This window comes from Pterocles gutturalis, unplaced genomic scaffold (assembly GCF_000699245.1).
Source record: "Pterocles gutturalis isolate BGI_N339 unplaced genomic scaffold, ASM69924v1 scaffold14424, whole genome shotgun sequence".
In the NCBI taxonomy this organism is placed as follows: domain Eukaryota; kingdom Metazoa; phylum Chordata; class Aves; order Pterocliformes; family Pteroclidae; genus Pterocles; species Pterocles gutturalis.
This window is the reverse complement of record NW_010130915.1, coordinates 23450-43969: the sequence shown is the minus strand read 5'-3', so window position 1 is coordinate 43969 and position 20520 is coordinate 23450. Positions and strand designations below refer to the sequence as shown.

At 38.4% G+C, this 20520-nt stretch overlaps 1 protein-coding gene across 1 annotated transcript in view; it reads left to right on the top strand.

The window, feature by feature from the left end:
• The window catches only part of LMO7 (LIM domain 7), a gene marked incomplete at its 5' end in the record, with an annotated part of 34234 nt that extends 14841 nt beyond the window's left edge, over positions 1-19393 (top strand). Inside the window, 12 exons of the mRNA XM_010080407.1 lie at positions 2120-2145; positions 2461-2565; positions 4309-4401; positions 5802-6172; positions 7903-7968; positions 8306-8371; positions 9971-10023; positions 11634-11853; positions 12773-13045; positions 14402-14510; positions 16206-16308; positions 18656-19393. Of these exons, the coding sequence (XP_010078709.1) occupies positions 2120-2145; positions 2461-2565; positions 4309-4401; positions 5802-6172; positions 7903-7968; positions 8306-8371; positions 9971-10023; positions 11634-11853; positions 12773-13045; positions 14402-14510; positions 16206-16308; positions 18656-18678 (1508 nt within the window). The remainder of the gene's footprint in view (positions 1-2119; positions 2146-2460; positions 2566-4308; positions 4402-5801; positions 6173-7902; positions 7969-8305; positions 8372-9970; positions 10024-11633; positions 11854-12772; positions 13046-14401; positions 14511-16205; positions 16309-18655) is intronic.
• Positions 19394-20520: the final 1127 nt, after the last annotated feature.

Sequence of the window (20520 nt, the reverse complement as noted above, 5' to 3'; positions counted from 1 at the left end):
ATTTCATGTACTTCCATGAAATTGTTCTTGCTGCACACTCTTCCTAACAAGTCTGGCTCTGGGTACTGTACCTCTTCAGAATTGTTTGTTGCAGTTACAAAGAAGCAACATAATTAATTTCCCTTCTTTCCCCAGGGTCGTCAGGTTATTCTTACAATTCATGGGTCTACCTTTGTGGTAATGGGTGTTTGTGTGTTCTCTTGTATCTATAGCTGTTTAAATCTCTTCTATGTTGTTCATACTTTTTTTTTCACTGGGTAGGAGTAGGAGGATAGCACACTCTGTTCAGGTTTGCTACTACCTACAAAACAAGAATAATGTTGAATATTCCATCAGAGGCTTAGCACAGATCTCAAAGAGCTGTTGATAAACTCAAATCCAGAGTTAAGTATTTTATCTTGAGCTGCAGCTCTGTGCTTTCATCTAAATTGGTGGAAAAAGGCAGCTGCTGGCTTTCCACTATGTGGTCGTGTCGCAAGATCCCGAGAAGACCAATATAAATATTTGAATTGAATATGCTAACTTTTAAAAGCAAAAAATGAGGCACTTAATTTTGGTTTTGTAGGTTGCTTTGTGATGTTTTGCATGTCACAACTCACATACTTCCACTAATGTTGTATGTCTAATGCTGTCTTTGGACTACGTATGCCTTGCTGTTCTGCTGTAGCCTGAAGGAGTGAAATTCTGGCCCACTGGAAGTTCAGTGTGAATTTTGGCAATTATTTTAGTGAAGCCAGGACTTTGCCTTCGGTGGTGATGGCTTCTGTTTTTTTCTACAAGTGATAAGTGAAGTGCCACAGCATAAATCTGTGTTTGTGTTCTGTTTGCTTTTAAATACTTTGCTGCATTGTATCTGGAATATGATAGTGTTTTGTTGTTGGTTTTTTTTGTTTTGTTTTGCTTTGCTTTTGTTTATTTGTTTTTTAAAGGCTGGCTATGAAGTTTGGTTTTTATTTAAATAAATGTTATAACAATATTGAAGTATTTCACTTGTGCTTGAGGGGGAGGAGAAGGACATATTTCTAGAGTGTACACTCAGTACATTTTTGTTCATTTTAAATTTCTGATGCCTTACTCTTATAATGATGTAAAAGATTCTTCTTTCAAAACCTGTCCAGGCCAGCATAAGTTTACAGGGGTGACAGAAGAGGGGAGCAAAGACAGGTGCTGCCTATGCCTCCCTTTAGCATCTCCTGGTGCAATTGCAGGAGATCAAGTCTCTTTGTCGTATTGTCACTGTGGCTGTTGCAATCTGATAATGAAGACAAAATTGTGCATATATAGATTGGACGTGAGTCTGTGACTCATTAAATATCTTTTGTAGCCTAAATTTGACCTTTTCTCCACTTCATGTGGACATACTTCAGAAAACTGTTGCAACTTGTTGCTTCTGTGCATTTTTTTTTTAAAACTGAAATTTGGACAGCTAAATAACAAATACACTAGCAACAGACAAAAATAGTAATGATGCTTGGGAAAGGATTGTATTTAAATTTGTGCTTCTCCCCATTTTCTCAGCTTTTAATATATTAGCATAATAGACTTCTCTCTAGTAATCATCTTGGCACAAGCTAAGACCAAGCATGATAGCCTCAAATAGCATAAGGTTTGTGATAAATGGCGACAAGCTCACCAAATTCAAGTGTGCTTTTGGAGTAGGAAAGGAGGACAGCTGGAAAGGGAAAATATATGGTTTTGTGGTAGAGATCTTGCCTGTGGATGTCTGTTGCTCTTAATTCATGTCAAAGGCAGGAGGTGAGTAGCTACTCTACCCTGCAGCAGCATTCTAAGTATCTGGTCATGCTAAACAGTTGGGTTTCAGAATAATAATAATAGCAAAGAAGCTTTGTATTGCCACAGTGGGAGGTGTACTGCTAATTCAAGCAATTGCTAATGCCACTTGTAAGCATGAAAAGCTTTTAAACAATTGCACACATTAGTTGAAAGCACCTAATGATTTTGACCTCAAGAAAGTTCAGTAGGGCAAAATGCAAGCATGGCTTACTAAGGAAGCAAAAATTAGTCTGAAAGCTCACACTTGCCACATTTACAGAAGTCTTGTAGTAGTGAATATGTATGGTTCTGATGATTTCTGGTTTTTGTCTTCCAAATCTCACAGGAGGCCCAGAGCCTGCAATGCTTGATGTAAGTACTACTTACAAACTACTAATTAGTTGTATTATCCTGGTCTTTTCAAGAAGCCCACTGCTTTCTATTGCTTTTTTTTTATACTGCTTTAAAATTGTGTTCAAATCTGAGAGTACTAAGATTTTCTAATGTGTAATGGGTTGGTTGCTTTCTGTCCCTTTGAAGAAAAGGCTAATTTAGGTCCTTTGTGACTAATAAAGCTGTAGTGTTTGTAATCACTTTTATTTCTCACTTAAAAATACTACATTTTAAAATGTAAAGTGTTGATTACATGGAAGAAGATAAAATTATTTCATTTCTTTGCTATATTAGCTCCCAGTCCCATCCATTACAGCTCCTAGTCGTCGGGTTTGGGATCAAGAAGAAGAACGAAAAAGACAGGAAAAATGGCAAAAGGAGCAGGACCGTTTGTTGCAGGTATAATTAATCTTAATAATCAGAGGCTGGCAATCTCTTGGGTGCAACAAATGTTAGGGAAGAAAAGTTAACACATTACTTCTCTAATTCTTCCGACTGATGTCCTAACAGGACTTTCAGATACGTTTGCTGGGCTGCACAGTTACACACGCTAGCAATAACTCAGCAAAAAGAGGACAAAGCATTAGTGAGCTTCATGAAATCAAACCCAGACGGTATTCACTACAGCCAGGAGTGCTCAGTTATCACAAGGCTGGTGTGCTCTTACCGGCAGCGGAGTTTAAAGGATAAGCAAAGACCTAAGGGGCAGTAGTCTTCACTCTTGAATATGAGTTTTAAGCTTTCTCCTTAAGAAAATTGTCTCTAGAATGAGTTTTACCTTCAATTAGTGATACTGCCTTGTATTCAGAGATGAAGAGAAGGCAGCAAGTGCTATGGTTAGATGCCTGCGAGCATCCTGTCATTTAGCAACTGGCTAATGAGTTGGAATCAAGCTGGTTCCCAGGACCTCTGAATCAGGAAGCTGAACATACTAATGCAAAACCACCTTGATAACCAGTTGCTAGAGATGGAGGAAAGTGTTGCAAAGGGAAGGGGTAGTGTTTGTCATCTTAGGATAGCATGAAAAAAAAAAGCACACATCTCTGGAAATTAAAGTTGGTTATCTAAATTCTGTTGGCTAGGAGAGACATCAGTAAACATCATTTACTCTGCTTAAGCCCTCATAATAAGTTTGGTGCATTCGGAAGAAAACTATGATGTCAAAGTACGGTGTAGAAACTCTGTTGCTTTTTGGATGTTTTCTCTTTCATCATTCCTTTTAGCTTACAAACTCGGAAAGGCAAGAGCTGTGCCTTCCTAAACATATTTGTGGTCTCTCTTATGGTTTGGGCGCTCTGTTTTGTGCCTGAAGAGATGGCTTTAAAGAATGTAAACCCTGCCTCCCCTTTCTTGAGAACAATCTCATCTCTTTGCCATCACTTTTCTTTGCTTCTCCTTTTTTAGTCCTGAAGTAGTAAATTTGTTCTTTCTCTTCCTCGTGATCCTAGTAATACATTTTCAAATAACAGAGAAAGGAGGGAAAGTCTGTCTTTGCTTATTTCTAACATCTTAGAAGGAATTCTTTTGACAACATTAAATATTTTGCTTTTCCCAAGATGTAAGTGGTGGCTGACAAAATCACCAAAACATTTATTGTGTACCTGGAGTAATGCTTTAAGACATTACATTAATTTCATATCAAATCTAGTCATAGGACAAATGTGGAGGTCCAGAAATTGGCTTTTGTTTAGATAATGCTACAGAAGACCAAGAGTTCTTGCTCAAACCAGATTACTGGCTCATATTTCACTTAGTGATCACTTTGTATTTACCACATTAATGTGCCCAATTCCAAGCTAAATATAATCACTTCATCTTTTAAGAAATACTTTGGATAGCTGGTTTTTGTTCAAATGGGAACTAAACTGTAAGATGGTGAATGTGACAGATGTGAAGTCAGTTGTTACAAGATTTAGCATGTAATAAGCTTGGATTCTCCAAAATCAATTGCAGAACTCCTTTGGACTGTAGTTGAGCCAGGATTTAATTCCCTCATGGCAGACCTAATGTCCTAGTGGAGCTCAAGCTTGTTTTTTTATGCTGGTCTGTTAAAAACCACAGTAAATACCAGTAGTACATTTTAGTGCAAATAAAAAATACCATGTTCTTATTTGTGTGTTTAACTTCAATCTAACCTAACAGGAGAAATACAAACGGGAACAAGAAAAACTGAGGGAAGAATGGCTACGAGCTAAGCAAGAAGCAGAAAAAGAAAGCTCCAAGTATTTTGATGAGGTAGACTGCGAATATGACTTCACCTTTGACAGTTTAGTTTCATGATGGCCTTTTTCCCTTATAGTAGATGCATGCAAGCAGGCAAATAATTTATTTTGCTATGTTATATATCTTTTCATTTTGCAAAATAAATTGTTGTCTGTGACTTAGTAGAAAGAGGTTGCAAAAAAGGAAGGAAGGAGTAAATGGGATGTTTTGAGACCTGTTGAATTTGACTTTTTGTCTTATGGATTGGTTCGGTAATTAACACCAGAACTATGTTGGCAAAAAGTTACAGCATGTATTAATTATTGTGACCAGAATGAAATGGTCACCTTTGCTGTATTATTTACCTCCTGAAGGTACTTGATGGAATTATGCTTCAATGCTTCCTCATGAGGCATGTTCGTAAGTGCCTGGGTTGTTACTGGCAACAAGTTCATCATATTTTGATAAATGTACGTGTGAAATCAGCTTCAGATTTGCTATCATATGTTTCAAAATATCAAATGCATGTTAGTTTATGTAGATGCTGACTTTTGTGTCTGTTGCTTATGGGAAGATTAACAGATTATTTTCCTTAGTGTGAGAGGTGTGTGAGGTCTCTCTCCTTTATTGCTATGCAAGTACTGCTTCAGGCATCCTAACTAATCAGTGATGTTTATTCAGTCACAAATAAATAGACTGTAATTGAAGGATTAGGACTTCAGTAAGAAACAGCTATTAGAGGACTTTGCTGTATAGGAATGTAAACCATTTCATATTTTTTCTATCATTAGAGGTTTGGATGGACCCATAAACAGTATTAGTTCTCTGCAACTAAAACATCTTTGGACCAGTGAAGACCTTTTCTCATATTTGAGAGAAGAGTCATAGAGTGGTAGGTCTGAGGCTTGACTTTCAAATGGTAGGAGAAAAGAGGAATGTGGGGGTTTCCTTCACATCAGGATTCTTGCGAAGTTCATTGGTCTTATGTACACTTGCAATGTATATCTTTGTGTATACACTCTTACATAGGTCTCGGGTTTCTAAGTCAAAACAGTAGGGAGAAATGCTGGATATCATGGAAGAGTTTGTTTTGCATGGGTATTTAAATGGAGATGGGATGGCTTGAAATATAAGGGATACTTTACAAAGCAGAATGTTTTGCATAGTTGTGGGCATGCTGCCTGTGTTGCTTGCTAAGGCTGCTGCGTGGAATGAAGCCTTTGCATTAGGAAAAGGTGGTTGCAGACATTCAAAGCATGAAACCCAAGTGCGCCCGGGATCTTGCATTGGAAGTGCTTGGGATGCTTTTTACACAGTCTTCCCTCATAGAATAAATGAACTTTTCCAGCCGAAACAAGGACACTGAGTGAGCAACCTGTTTAAAAAACAGCTCCCTTCCCTAAAAACATGATATTCTTTTTTCTTTGCTACAGGAGCAGACTGTTCTAACCTTAAACACAACATCTGTCACTGCACGGGCTCCATCAGTGTCCAGCTGGAGAGCAAGCCCTGAAGTGAGTACTCCTGAGGAGCCAGAAGGAGATGGAGGAAGTGAGCTGGCAGCACACTTGCTGGATGAGGAAGAAGAAAGAAGGAGGCTTCAGGAGGAACGAAGGATCCAGGAAGAAGCAGCCCTGCGTTTTGAGCAAGAAAGGGAACTCCAGGAGCTGCAGCTTGAGAGACAACGTAAAGAGAGGGAACAGCAATATGCTGAGGAGCAGAGGCGGCAGGCAGAAATGGAGGGGCAGAGGCGGCAGGCTGAAAGGCAGAGGGAGGCGTCGGTGGAGATACCTCAGTACCAAAGGTGTGTACTTGTGATGGGATGTGCTCTCTCTTCCTTCTGCATTAAAAATTGAAGTACATTTCTAAAGAGAGTGCGTATGTCCTGAATATACAAGCATATTCATGTAAGATTCGTACTGTAGATTAATCAGTCAGTGCCAGATACCACTGGATAGCCTTTCTTTCTAAAGGTAGAAGATTAAGGCATAAGACAAAGTCTTTCCCCATGAATCAAGTCCTCTATTAACCCGTTTCTGCTCATTTTTTAAATAAGAAGTATAAATACAGTAATTATAGCCCAAAGATGACCTGAAGCACTTAGTGGGAAGAACCCTGCATAAGTTTGTAAATTGAGAGCCAGCAGCTCAACATACAGTGCTTTCAGAAGACAGACCAAGTTAACCCTTTTCCAGTAAATGTGTGACTGATTTTCCAGACTCCTCCCTCATTTTAGTGCAACAGTGCAACAATAAAGTTTAACTGCACTGCTGGGTTAATGTGTCGATGAGGGGTATCATGGTATATGAGTGAACAGATGATGTCTTAGATATCATAGCCTGTTAGAAATACCCACTGTAGATAAATTTATTCTAAAGCATGAAAATTTTTGTTCCATTGCCTTCTTCAGCAGCTCTTTTTTTTAAAAAAAAAAAAAAAGCCAGAACAAAAAACCCCAACTATTGGTTTACAAGCGTGTGTTCTTGCCTATCAGTTTTCAGAATACAGTTACAGGTATCATGGGAGATTAATCTGTCCGAAACAGATTAAAACAGTAACTTTTCCTTATTTCTTGTGCATTTAGCTTACTGCCTTGTGTATGACTAGCTTTGCTGTTTCTCTTGAGGATTTTCCTCTGTTCTTATACTAAGACGTGACTGAAGATAACGCATGGTGTCAAGTCTTAGGAGAACAAAATATGATTATGAAATTGCATATATTTGCAGGGGAGATTGTGAGACCTGGAGTTACTTTAGCTGCTTGAGATCCCTGCTGAGCAAAGCAGAGGCACAGTTGTTACAATGGCTAAACAGGTTGTTCTTGGCAGCTGAGGCAGGGTATCTCTACAGTTTTAGCTTGCCCCAGTTGCAAGATAATAGGACTTTGTGCGGCAGCTTGTTAAGCTGCTGCAATATCTGCATATCTAAATCCTTGATATGTGCTTTAGTCTCGGGGGATTTTATTGCTTCTGAGGTTGCTGCCAAAGGATGTGTTTTGGTAAACAGAGATGGTTTTGCTTAACAGCAAGGGAACAAATCCAGTGAAACTGGGGTTTAAAATATCTAGTGTTAAACGTTTGCTTTATGGTGATATCCAAAGTTATGACTTGAAATCCAAAATGTTATATAAACATCTGTGAAGGCATGCTACTTGCTACAAGAAGCACTGAGATTGGAGACAGGCAGCTGGAAGAGCCTTGTCTGTGGAAGTTAGTGAGTGCTTCCCTATGGGTTACCAACAGCACTGCCACAATTTGCTAGTATATACGTGTAACTTCTAGAGAACTCTTGTGTTTGCACAAAGCTTACCTCCTGGCTTTGAAACGGATGAGATAATCATTGTCATATACTGATACTTGTAAATTTTGCAGCATCTTAAGAAGTCTCTGGGGTCTTTTTCTCATGTATTTTCATGTTTCTAACACACACATCTGAATTTTCTCATTTTTCTCTATGTTTGCTTAGCGTTTGTTCAATTTCTAGAAAATGTTTTTTCTTTAATACATATTTTCTTTGATCTGTATTTTGCTTCTAGACATTATGAGCGCTATGAAGTATCTAAAACAATAGAGGATCGAGCTGGCTATCCTCTCATTGACAGGTAATAAGAAAATGAATGGATAGGTAGGTTGAAACATCTTCAGCAATAGGTATTAACCATTTTGGCATGCTCAGGTTTGCATTCTTTGTCACTTACAAAAACATAATTTCAGGCAGTTTTTCTGACAGCCTTTCTTCCTTCTTTTGTTAACTGTGCTTCGGACTGATAAGATTAAGCCTCCTTAGTATTTTAACTGTGTGGGGTTTTTTCCTTTTTTTTTCCCTTAAGGTTCTGTTTTGAATATTTTTAGTAGGAAATATTTATGCCTGTGTCTGTGTATGTCTTTTCCTGTATATGAACGTAAAGTATCTTATACATTATTTTTTTCTTTTTATAGGCATTATGAGCGTTATGAAGTTTCTAAAACCATCGAGGAGCAGCCTGGTCAGTCATTTGCTGACAAGTATGTGTGATACTGAATCTCAGCACAGACTGTAACATCACCGTTTCTGTATCAGAAAGCTTTGAAACTTCTAATGAACTTTAGCCACTACACCTAAGTGTATACTTTCTATTGCTGCTGTGTTTTGCAGTTTTTATGGCATGTTTTCATACTGACAAAACAAGCAGCCAAACTTTTGGCTAGTTACATGCTATGCTGTAAACAACAACTTAGTATTTTACTGAGAGAAGCAGAACTATATGGAAGTAAATATGTGTGGGTGATGCTAGACTTATCTGGTTGGAAAGCAATTTCAGATAATATTGTGGTTGTGTTGTAACGTGCTGTACCAACTAAGGTGTAGTCATCCCAGTCAGGATTGTGCAAGTTAAGAGAGTAAACAGGGAGGGAAGTAAGAGGCAACAGCAACATATTTATCAGGAAGATAGCAGATGTGCCACTTGTTAAGTTACGCTGTCTTTCCTTGACTATTTTCTATTTTGTTTTGCTTCATGGTTTGTTTGGGGGTTTTATTGTTGGGTTTGTTTTGTTTTGTTTTGTTTTCAATAGAATATATTAACCACTGCAGGTTCGGTCTCTTTGAATAGTCAGCTTTTCTTCTACCTTTTAATAACTGAGCTATGGTTAAAAAATGCTGAAGTAACCTAAATCCAGAACATTAGCATCAGGCCTTTGTCTTAGATGGCATCTCACAGTAATTCTGAAAGATCACCTCTGCTGCATATTTAGTCAGTTATTCTAGTTGGAGTGAGCATAGCTTTTTTTTATATTAAGAGGAACCCCAAAACTGACAGGGTACAACTAATGAATCTGTTACTAACAGAAGATCTATATCTGCCTTCAGAAAGTGTCTGCACTAACCAGTTACATCTTGTATATATGTTTGGGGAGAACACTCAGGTGCTAAAAGAAAGCATCCTAGGCAAGGCTGACCTGCTCTTTGGAGCTCCTCTTCACTACAAGCAACTGTGAAGTTGTCACATCTTCTCAATCAGATAAGAAAACAGATAATCAGAGCTTGAGGGAGCAACAACTGCGATGCAGTTTGTTTATGCATCATTTATCTATAGATGAAAACAAGACTCCCTCAATAGACTGTTGTGCAGCCAATGCTGCATGTGTGAACATGTTGCTGTAGCAGCTTTGAGCTGTGACCCAGCAAAGGATTTCTGTTCTTTTCCAAAGTATTTTAAACTAAGAAACTGTCTGTATTACTTGAGGATAATAATACAGCACAGAGGTGTTGCTGAAGCTCCTGCTCTGTACTCTCAGAAAACCAGCTTTTTGCCGTTTGTCTTCCTGTATGATGTTTTTTGTCTGAAACTCATTATACCTGAAGCACTGGGAACTTTCAGTACACAATTTTAACTTTTAATCGGTGATTACCTATTGACATTTAATATTGATGTCTTTTTTCCTCCTTAATATATTGTTGATCTTCGGGTATTTTTATCTCATGTTTTAAGTACAGCATAAATTGTTGATGGGAGGGATAGTAAAAAAACGGGCTGTGTATCTGTGGTCTGTAATGATAAGATTTTTGTGTGTGATGAGGTCTCCTAGTTGAGATAGAGAAATGAATGTTTTCTGTATCCTTAGGAATAAGTCCAAGTCGACTTCAGAACTGAATGAATTCAACACAGTCAGAAATGGTAAGTACAGTTTAATTTCCATTATTTTTAAAATCTATTTTTTTGAAAAAAGGTGTATTGGATGTAGTCATCCTAAGAAAATTAATTGACAAAGTGCTTTTTGGTAGCTACATTGTAATTCAAATTCATACCATGCCACAATTTAATGAAGGAAGAAGCAAGAGGAAACTCATACAGTCAACATGCAAGCCTAGCACAAATACAATTAACTGCTCTCTTGAAGACCGTAGCAGTCATTACAAATAGATCTTAAGTGCCTAAATTTGAGATGGCTGATATTTATGTGAGATTAAAGCAATCGTGTAAGTGTATCATTGAAGATGTATGTGCTCATGATATGTTGACTCTGTCAATAAAAAATGCTGCACATACCAAGATGCAAATGTATTTAATACAACAGTTTGCTCTTTTTAACTTGTTAGTGTAGGAGTAACACAGCTGAAAGTCAGCTCTTGATACTGTCACAGTGGCTTGTTTCCGGGACTCCAGTTCTTTCGTGCCTTTCCTGAGTTGTCCTTCAGTTACATTATTGTGTTTTTTGAGGAATGTGTGTAAAGCAAACAAACAAGTTTTATAAATATGTTACAGTAGAAAATGACTGAAAGCTATTCCTGTGTTTAAAGTATGGTTTGAAAAAGCAATCACAAGTAATCATAGAAAAGTAAATGGTGTATTAGAGGATATATTGCAGATTGACAGTGCTGCTTTCATACATTAAAGCGTGGCCGTTGAAACTAGTGAGCAAATAAGCTTCAACAATATTTTATAATGATTGTCTATAACAATAAAATGAAGAGCAAATCTATAGTCAGAGGGGTATTTAAAGGGACTGAAATTTCAATTGAATGACTTATTGCTGAGTAATTTTCTTAATTAGTCTTACTGTAAAGGATAGTTACTGGCTCAAGGAAATAGAAATTTGTTGCCTTCTAACATGTCAACACATATTGGAGAAAGATGGCTTGTTTGTTTCCTCTTCCAAAATTTCGAAGGCCTTCTGTACCATAGATCTCATTTCAACTGACTAGTTAACACAGCATCCAAATAATAGAGAAACTCTCTGTAAGATTTACCCCTCTCTCTCCTCCCTACATGCATATAGATATATGTTTATATAAAGCAAGATAAAGCAATGTGTTTTAATGCCTTGAATAAGGAAAGAATGCTTGAGAACAGGGACACCTTACAAAAAAAAAAAACCAAAGCAACTCTTCTATGCATGCTTCAGTTTGTGTTGGAGAAAGAGTCCAGATTGTGGCACTAAAAGAGATCATGCCCTTTTAAAAATAGGTATATGTGCGTGTGTATATATGCACACACAAAAATACAGGCTTATACACTTGGGAAGTAAAGGAAAATACCTACTTGTATTTAAGTTAAACATCATGTAAAAGGCCACATTACTGGAAACATGAATTAAAAAATTGTGATAATAGTGGTGTATTGCCAAGTTTGATACTGGTCAGTCCGCTGTAAAAAGGAACCGGATAAATTCGTGGATCTGATGATGAACAGCTGCTTCTGTGGTTATAGCCAGAGTACTGGATGTGTGATAACTGCTTCTGTGTCTTAAGATGTCTAGCTGAAGTTTGCACGTGTTGTCCAAACAGGTACTCAGAGCAAGTATTCAGAGAGGTCCTGGAATACAGGTGATTCGCAGAAGAAGTCTCAAAAGGAGCAAAACCTGTCTGCGGCAGAGTTGGAGAGACAGCAAATCCTTCAGGAAATGAGAAAGAAAACTTCTCTACACACGGACAGCAGCTGGATAAGGCAGCGCAGTTCCAGTGTACATAAGGAGCCCATTAGTCTGTACAGCAATAGTATGAGGAGGTAGGAATCGCATTAAAAATTAACTTTGTCTCTCGTCAAATATTTTTGTTTGGTTATTCTAAACTTCAGCTTCTGTTACAGAGCACAGAAACAAATTGAATCTATGAAATGCTGTAAGGTAAACTCAATAGCAGCACAGATAGAAGAAAGTAGCAGTATTACAGCTGAGATTAAATGGTTTTTGCAAATAAAGAATGTGGGTGTGACTTGTAAATAACTCAGCTGCTTATTTCTTGGTCCAGCAGTGGAAATCAGTAAGTGTGCCTTGGCATTGACAGATGTGCTTAAGAAATTCAGCTTGACAATTTATTGTGGAAAGTTGTTATTATGGCTATGGAGTGTACCCTTTTTTACATAGAAATATGTCAGAAAGTCTGGAGTTCATTTCTTGCTTTAAGTAATACATGAATGTTGGATTTGTCACTTAGGAAACTGCCGAGTTATCAGTCAGGAGAGTGTTTGGCTATTGAGCCCACACCTTGTACCTAGACGATGCTATCCAGTCCGGGCGGATTGCTATTTCAATCTGGTATCCCTTGGAGAAAACAAAAACAAACCTGGTATCTGAGGTCCGTTGCTGTGCAGTGGATTTTGATACTGTTCACCGTGATAAGACTGGAGTGAAGAGTGTTTTGCCTTATTCTGTAGTGGTTGAGTGCCACCTCTCTTTCGCCTGGCCTGCTTTTTTCCCATGAGTCTAGGACTGGACACAAAGGATAATTTGCAGCTCAAACATTTTAAATCAGTATGTGAAGAATATTGCTCAGGGTGATCAGACAAACATATTCACGGTAGAAAAATCTTAAAAGTGCTAGGATAATTGTTTCCTTTTTTTTTTTTTTTTTTAAAGTAAGAATATACTAGCTCTTCTGCTCCAGCTGCACTGCCATTTACATTTGTATGTGTACCTATATTGCAGAGGGGAGTCTTTGGACAATCTTGATTCTTCAAGAACGAGCTCATGGAGGCACCACTCACGGTTGAACCAGTCTGCGTCCTCTTCATCTTTGTCCTCTACTCAAGATTTCAGTCGCCCGGTGTCCACTTCAAACCGAGCCTACATGTGCACTCCTTCCTCCAGCAAAGCACCTCCTGCCGCAACCTCTGTGAGAGCCCCCTCCGTGTCCCAGACAGCCCCCCGGGCTCAGTCTCCCCTCTCTGCCTCCCAGCCAGGGTCCCAGACACGCAGCAGGTGAGCAGGTGCCCTTTTGCTGGGAAGGTATAAATGTCGGGCTGCGCTACAGAGCGGACTCTGTGTATATGGTGGTCTACAGCAGTGTTCTTGCCCATAGCATTGACTAACAAGTCTGAAAAGTACCTGAAGTTTTCTGGCTGGATGGGATGGTGGAAATACATGATGGTATTACCTCCCTGCTCCAGCCATTCAGAAAATTCTCCAGGTTTGTAATCACTGCTTGACATTGGTTAAAAAAAACAAAGGAACTAGAATAATAAATCTCCAGTCTCCAAGCTGTGTATGTTGGTTACCAAAATGATTAGTAAAAGCCTACTCCAGATGGCATTTCTGACATTTATTTTCTTAGGTTTGTTTTAACAAAAGATTCCTGAAACCCACGCTTTATGGCCTTCATCTTGGTCTCTCCTCCCTCCTTCCTGGCATGTGGTCAGTATCATCTCAAAGGAGCACTCAGGAATGCTCGCAACCCATGACCCTGCAGAATTACAGAGTAGGATGTTAGTTTTAATCTAGGAGGAGAAAGGAGAATTGCAACATATTTTGAAACAAAAATGGAATTCAGTTGTGGTAGGGTAGATAACTACTGTTTTAAGTACTTGAAACATTTTAAAAATGCCTTGGGATAAGACAATAGAGAATCATCCCCACACAATTACATGCATTATATATAACAACAGTGTGAACAGTGCTTCACTAGCTCTTATGCTCTCAGACACTTTGTGATAAATTCACCAATTTTTTTTTTTTTTTAAAGCTAGGCCTCCTACATTCTTTATAATGTAAGAAAATTGCCTTCTTAACCATATTTCCTTATCTTGTTCTCACTTCCGTTTGCTAACATCTTGGTAGATCTATGGAAACTGACCTCCTTGTGGCTTATGTTCAAAGAGTTGACATAATATTATGTGCCCCTGACTAGCCTTCTGTTACCTAACAAGGTGCAGATGGTGGTACTTGGTGGGGTGCTTGCTGAAACAGCCTTTGGGATAACTCTCTGTGAATAAGAAATAAGGCAGGAGCACAAAACCTGTGTTCTCACTCTCCAAACATAACAATATACTTTCAATGTTTATTTGTAGAAAGTATTCTATACAAGGAAATATCTCCCAAGAATGTCTCAGAATTTCTTAATTTGTTCCTGCTTAATGTGGATCTAAATTATAACACTTCAGCTTTCCCTAGCTTTCAGATCTACAGTAAATAGTATTAATTTTCAGTTTATTTTCTCCAAGGAGCCTAATAGTCCACTTTTTACCAGTGTGCTTTTATTTTTAATCTGAAAAAGTCTTTGATAACTTTTCTGTCTTACCCTTTTCAAGCTGGTTTTAAGGATTTTCATTCTATATTTAGGTCAGTCAGTGGGAAGAAAATCTGTTCATACTGTAATAACGTTCTGGGCAAAGGAGCAGCCATGATCATTGAGTCTCTTGGTCTTTGTTATCATTTACATTGCTTTAAGGTGAGAGCTGGGAGTCACATCGTAAAGGAACAGGAACTAATCAGGAGCACGCATGGCTACTTGGTGTTATGCTCACAGGGGCTCTGCTAATCACTTGCTTTGCCTTCTACTCTGACAGTGTCGTGCATGCATATTTCCATGAGGCAGTCCTATCTGCAGGCATTTAGCACTCAACTCTAGAAGTATTTCTTAAGTACCAGAGCTAACAAGTAGGACAAGTAAGATGGGCACATTGACTGTGAGATCAAAGTTCTTCCTTCTTCGAATAGGCAGCAGATAATCAGAAGGTGCTGAGCCACTTCTAGATAAACCAGCTCCTTAGAAAAAGAAATATCTCAGCCTGGACCCTGGCAATTGAATAATTTAAGATGACCCATCACTTCAAAGCTAATCCTAGCAGACAATGTTCATGTGGTGTTTTCCAGGCAAAGGCATGTTGGCAACATTCAACCTGGCAGGATAAAACCCAGAATCAAACCAGAAACTGTATTTAGTGCTACTCAACCCTGGTCAAGAGGCTAGGTGTGTTAGCTCATGCTCAGCACTGAGACATAGATATGCACTGAAAGAAAAAATGCCTACCTGCAAAAGATATAATAGCACTTGTGGTTCCCCTGCCCTACGACGAGATGAGGAATTAGCCTCTGATTTGGAGGTACTGTTGAACCCTACTTGTTCCACGGCTTTAAGAGATACAGTTCTTTGGTTCAGAGCACTTGTCTTCTGTGCCCAGCTCAAATGCATCACCAGGAGTATTACAAGGGATTGACTCAAAGCTCTTCTTGGTCCTGCCTGCCTGAGCAGGAGGGACAGGAGTAATTGATGGGGACTGGTTGTCATTCTTTTTCTGCAGAACGTGTGTTCTGTGCGAGGGGGTCCACCTGTAGCTCCTCACCTACTTAAGAAAATACCAAATTTCTGTTTTTTCAAATTTCTGAAGATTAATGAGCTGTTGAACAGGCTACCATCCAAGAGATTCATTACTCATTTAAGCAGGAAAACTATCTGTCCTTCTGTAGATAGCCAAGTACTCTGGTTCGTAAATTCAGGAAGGAAGGTGTTATGTTTTGAGTTACATTCCTCCCAGAGGTGGTTCATATTCACAGCAAAGACATGTTCAGCCACCGTAGTTAAATAGTTTAGTGTTAGCATGAAAGGTATTGAGCCCCTCATTCACATGTTTATTCAAGAAAAATGAAATCAGCCCCTTCTCTCAAAATAAGAACTTGTTGCAAACCTAGGAAACTGGGGGTGTCTGAGTATTTGCTGCCTTGAGTGCCAAAGGGCAGAGCATGCCAGCAGCATATAGTGCCGCATGGAAATCTGCAAGTAGCACACCCAGGTGTTCTGTGCCAAAATTGCTGTTGCCATCTAGAGAACAATTTTTTTTCATGTCGAGCCGGTTCTAGTTTTCAGAGAAACTGAAGTTCAAATTAGATTTAATGAACTAATCTCTAAAAACCGCCTGCTCTGTTTGCTTAGTTGGTGTATATCTGCTATTCATTGTCCAGTTGTCACCTTAAAATACTTTCTCAGAGTTGGTTGCATTTTGATCTACTAATCATTATACATTTGCTTCTAGTGATTGTGGGTTTATGGTTCAAGCTTCGTTAGCTTAATCCAAGCTGCTTTTGAACAACATTTTCTTTTCTTAGTATTTTGTAAGGAGTTACTAATTATTGATCTGTTATACAGTGTGTTGCCTGTGGATGTGACCTTGGGGGATCCCGTGCTGGAGCTGAAGTCAGGATCCGAAACAACAAACTCTTCTGCAACGACTGCTATATCAGATTTAAAAGTAAGGCAACCAGACTGTGGTGTGCATGGCTGTAGTTCTTCTCGATACTGTAAAACCTCAAGTGTTTGCCCAGCTGAGCCACTTGATAGCTTTCACGTTTAGCTTTAATTTGGTATGTCAGTGAATAGGTTCAGCAAGGTTTGATTGCCAGTTTCTGTCTTTTGTAGGGTAGTCATTCCTAACTTTTAACTTACTGGTAGCTGATTTTACCACTGTATTATTAAGAAGCATCAAACAACGCAGTGTAGTCATCTTGCTTTCTTCATAGATCTGAGAAAGTGGTGTCAAGGAGTTGTCAGCTGCTGAACAGGCTTGTCTTGATAACAGAGAAGTCTTTTTGAAAAATTGTCTACTTTTTTTAAAAAAAGTAATCTGAATATGTATTTAATTCAGTCCTAACACATGCCTGGAAAGCTATTAGTTTATGCTGTGCAGGTGGCACAAATGCTGGTTTCTTTTTGCAATGCTATTGTTATTTGAATTATAGGTCTGTGATTGGTTATTCATTTAGGTACAAGTTCAGGAGGAATTGATTTACTTACAGATCTTAATTAAAAGGTGCAGTATAATTTTTTTCCTTTATTATGTTTTGCAGAATTCTGATTTACTGGAGCATGATGTTAAGGCTTTGAATAATGGTGTTGAGTTTTGTTTTTTTCCTGCTATCACAGATGATGGTAGACAACCTCCTAATTTTGACAAGTCTCAGGAGTTTTATGTGGCTCTGTTTTTATGTAGCAAATATGGAATTCTCCAGAATGATAAAACTTAGCTAAGGGAAAGCATTTCTGCATTACTTCCTGGGAAACAGGTCCGTGTTTCTTCATGAGCCTGGCACATTTTTCTCATGGTGGACGAGAAGGCATCTGCTGTCTGAGAAGCCTGGCCCAAAAAAAGAGAAGCTCTGCATCTGGTGCTGTTGCTGTTTTCAGGCTCTCTTTGGCTTCTAGGAAGAGGAAAAGCTGGCTGCACCACACAGAAATAATTGTGTGGTGCCTGAGCTAAAACCAGAAAACCTCAACGCTTTTCCTTGATGCCAACAGTGCATTCACAGAGGCTAGTGTCAGGTGTAAGGGTGCTGCTGTGATCAGTGGAAGGGGTGAAGAGAATCATCCCCTTCCATCTGGAGGTGATCCAGAGCACTGGGTCATATTTCTTTGAATTAACATTTGGAGAATTTATCTCCTGCTTGATGACAAGACTACACCAAAGTGACCATGTTCCCATTTTAAGCACCCAGATGTGTGGAAGATTCAATCTGGAGACCACTCATGTTATTTTTGCTTTATCTTTTCTTTTAGCAGGCAAAACTGCTGTATGAGTTGTATGAGTTTGGTACTGAAAAAAAACCAAACCCTGCTTTTTTTATTATTTCCTGGCAAGACAGTATTCAGGAATTTGGTGATGGAAGTAAGCAAAAATTTTATTGTGGATAAATGACTATTTAGTCTCTCTTTGACGTTACAGCCCATAAAGTCACGGCAGTGCCTTTCAGAAGCAGAGTTGAGCTGTGAGAAATGGTTCTATTCCCTTCCCTTCAGACTGCATCTTCTTGGGCCAGTGGGCACCTCAAAACATAATTGTATGAGATACGAGTAAATCAGGAATTGTAAGAACTTGTAGGTACAGAATAAAGCATTGAAATTAGTGATTAGTAATTGACATTAACTCTTTGAATAATACAAAAACCAGCTATATGATTACCGTAGTGAAAATATACTGACAGCACAGCAATGGTCTGTAATGCAGATTACTCTGTTTGCAGTTGGGAATTTTACATTAGCCTGGCTAATTATTCGTTAGTTTGGAACATAAACATATTGGCTAAAAGGTTTCATAATCTGTAGGATTATTAATATTCACTAAGTAATTTTATGGTGTGATATTTTTGCTCCTTTTTATGTTAATTTTGTGGTTTAAACTTGTAACGTTGTAGAAAAACACCAGTGTATTAGCAGATGCCTACAAATACATGCAGAGAGAGGATAAAAAAAGTTCATTTTTAAAATTGCTAAAGTTATTTAGCAAATTTTAGTTTGGTTATTGAAGGGTAAGTTTAGAAAATCTGTCACCCTGTCTCTATGCTAATACTAAAAATAATTCTTAAAAACTTGGTAAGGTGCATGTTCTATGGAATATTAGTTAGCCTGAAGTACTTGCAGTGCTATAATTAGATCAAACTCAAATTTGTGTTGCAGAATGTATGCTTTAGTTTGTGTTACCATTTTCAATTGATATTGGAAATACCATTATCTGAGAACTTTTAACTTGGAAATTTTAATTTTTGTCACTAAGATTCTTCAGTAGCTAGACTTAAATTACAATTTCTTCTGCCTCTCTCTAACAGCTGGACAACCAACCTCCATGTGAAGCAAATGAAGATATGAAACCACTGTTGCAGATAAAAGAAGAGGTGATTGATGCTGCTGTAGATCTATAAATATATATATTGTGTGTATGTGTGTTTTTTCTAAGAGTAACTCTTGCTTGTCTAGCCTTCATAGCAATGCATTGTATTCTTCATATAACTATTTTTATTTATAAGAAAGTAATTGCAGTAAGGAAATATCTGGGGAAAATGCTTTCACTTTTTCAGCTTCAAGTGCTGAGAGCACAAGGGAGAATAAGTATATTTTCAGTAATAACTTCAAAATATTTTTGAGGCTTATAATCAACTAGTTGACTTTCCAATGGTATATGAAGAGGGTATTTTGTTTCTAAGCTCTTGAAATGAGCATTAGAGAAATAGTTAATATAAATATATATTTGCAATTGCTGTCTTTATTTTTGACATATACTGAAAGTGAATTCTCTAGATTAATATGAAGCTGCATTTACATGCACACAAATGTGTTTGCTTTCCATATGCTGGTTTCTAAAATTATGTGCTTTTTTGAAACTTAAACACAAAGAATAATCTGTTTGCTCAGTGGTGCTGACATAATATTCTGTGTAATCCATTTAAGGGGAAGAGTTCTCTTCCCATTTGGAAAATGTAACTATCACTTTTTCCTCCACAAACTGAGTGGAGAATGGTTGTTGAATTGCAGTATATTTGTAAATAAAATTTCTGATGTTGCATTTATTAGAAGTTTTTGTTTTCTTTCTATCCAACTAAATGTGCCTAAAATGATTTGCTGAAATACAGAATTGTTTGAATTTCATTTTTGGAAAATATTTTTTATGAAAGTGTTAAAATGTCCACCTAAATATGTGTAAGAGCAATAGTTCTTGCTTTTCTCTTTTCCTTCACAGTAGATTTCAGGTTTTGTATGTAGTTCTTCTGTCAAGCTTCTCATGCTCTCTCTCTCCAGCATTTAACACAAGTGATGAGGCTGATTCCTTGTCCTGTATGCTCATTCCTGAAGCACAACAATTGGAAGCAGTGGAGGTTCCCCAAAACTTCTTTGCTGTGGCTAGAATTGAGGTGCTGAAAATATGTTGGTGCTGCTCCTTCTGAAAATACAGGTGGAATATGCACTATATGTTTTTCAGTGGTTGCTTTGGTCAGTGGCTTCCTCAAATCCTTTCGTGTCCAGTTATGTACCCTTCCTTCCTTGGAAGCAGGAAAGAAAACATGGGACGTTGATCAGAGGAATTAGGGGGAGCATTTTGTGGATGAAACAGAGGAAGAGGACAGCTGGGACGTGTAGGAGGGTGATGGGGCTCTGAGTTTGAACTTGTATGTGGCACCATGAGGAGCTGCAGTGAAGGAGCCAAAACAGCTTAGGGTGCTGATTTCTCTCAGAGGATCTCAGGGATGGGCAGGAGAGCTAGCAGATTGGGGAGAGAGGTCGTGCCTGTGACAGCTGGTGGCAGCAAGGGAAGATCATGCTGTTTTGGTGTAGTGGGAGAACTTCACCTGTGTGGGCCTCCTGTAACTCCTGCTTTTAACTCCTCTGCCTGTCTGCTGTTCTGCTTCACTCCATTGAACTTTCCCCTGAGCAGATGGGTTATGCCTTGCGCCAGGGATTTCCCTGGTAATAAATGCTGAATTACGAAGCACCAAACATGATCTTCAAATTTTGCTTTAAAAAAAACACATCTAAAGTGCCTCATCAACTCAAAGTTGCCAAGCTTGTTGTTCAAGTACCTTTGTGACTTGGCCTTAGCTTTTGGTATTCAGTGAAAGTGTCTCCTGTGAAGTGGACTGGTAAAGATATTCTGTGGTAAGTTACGACACAGTAGACCACAGGTGAGAACTCTGGGGTA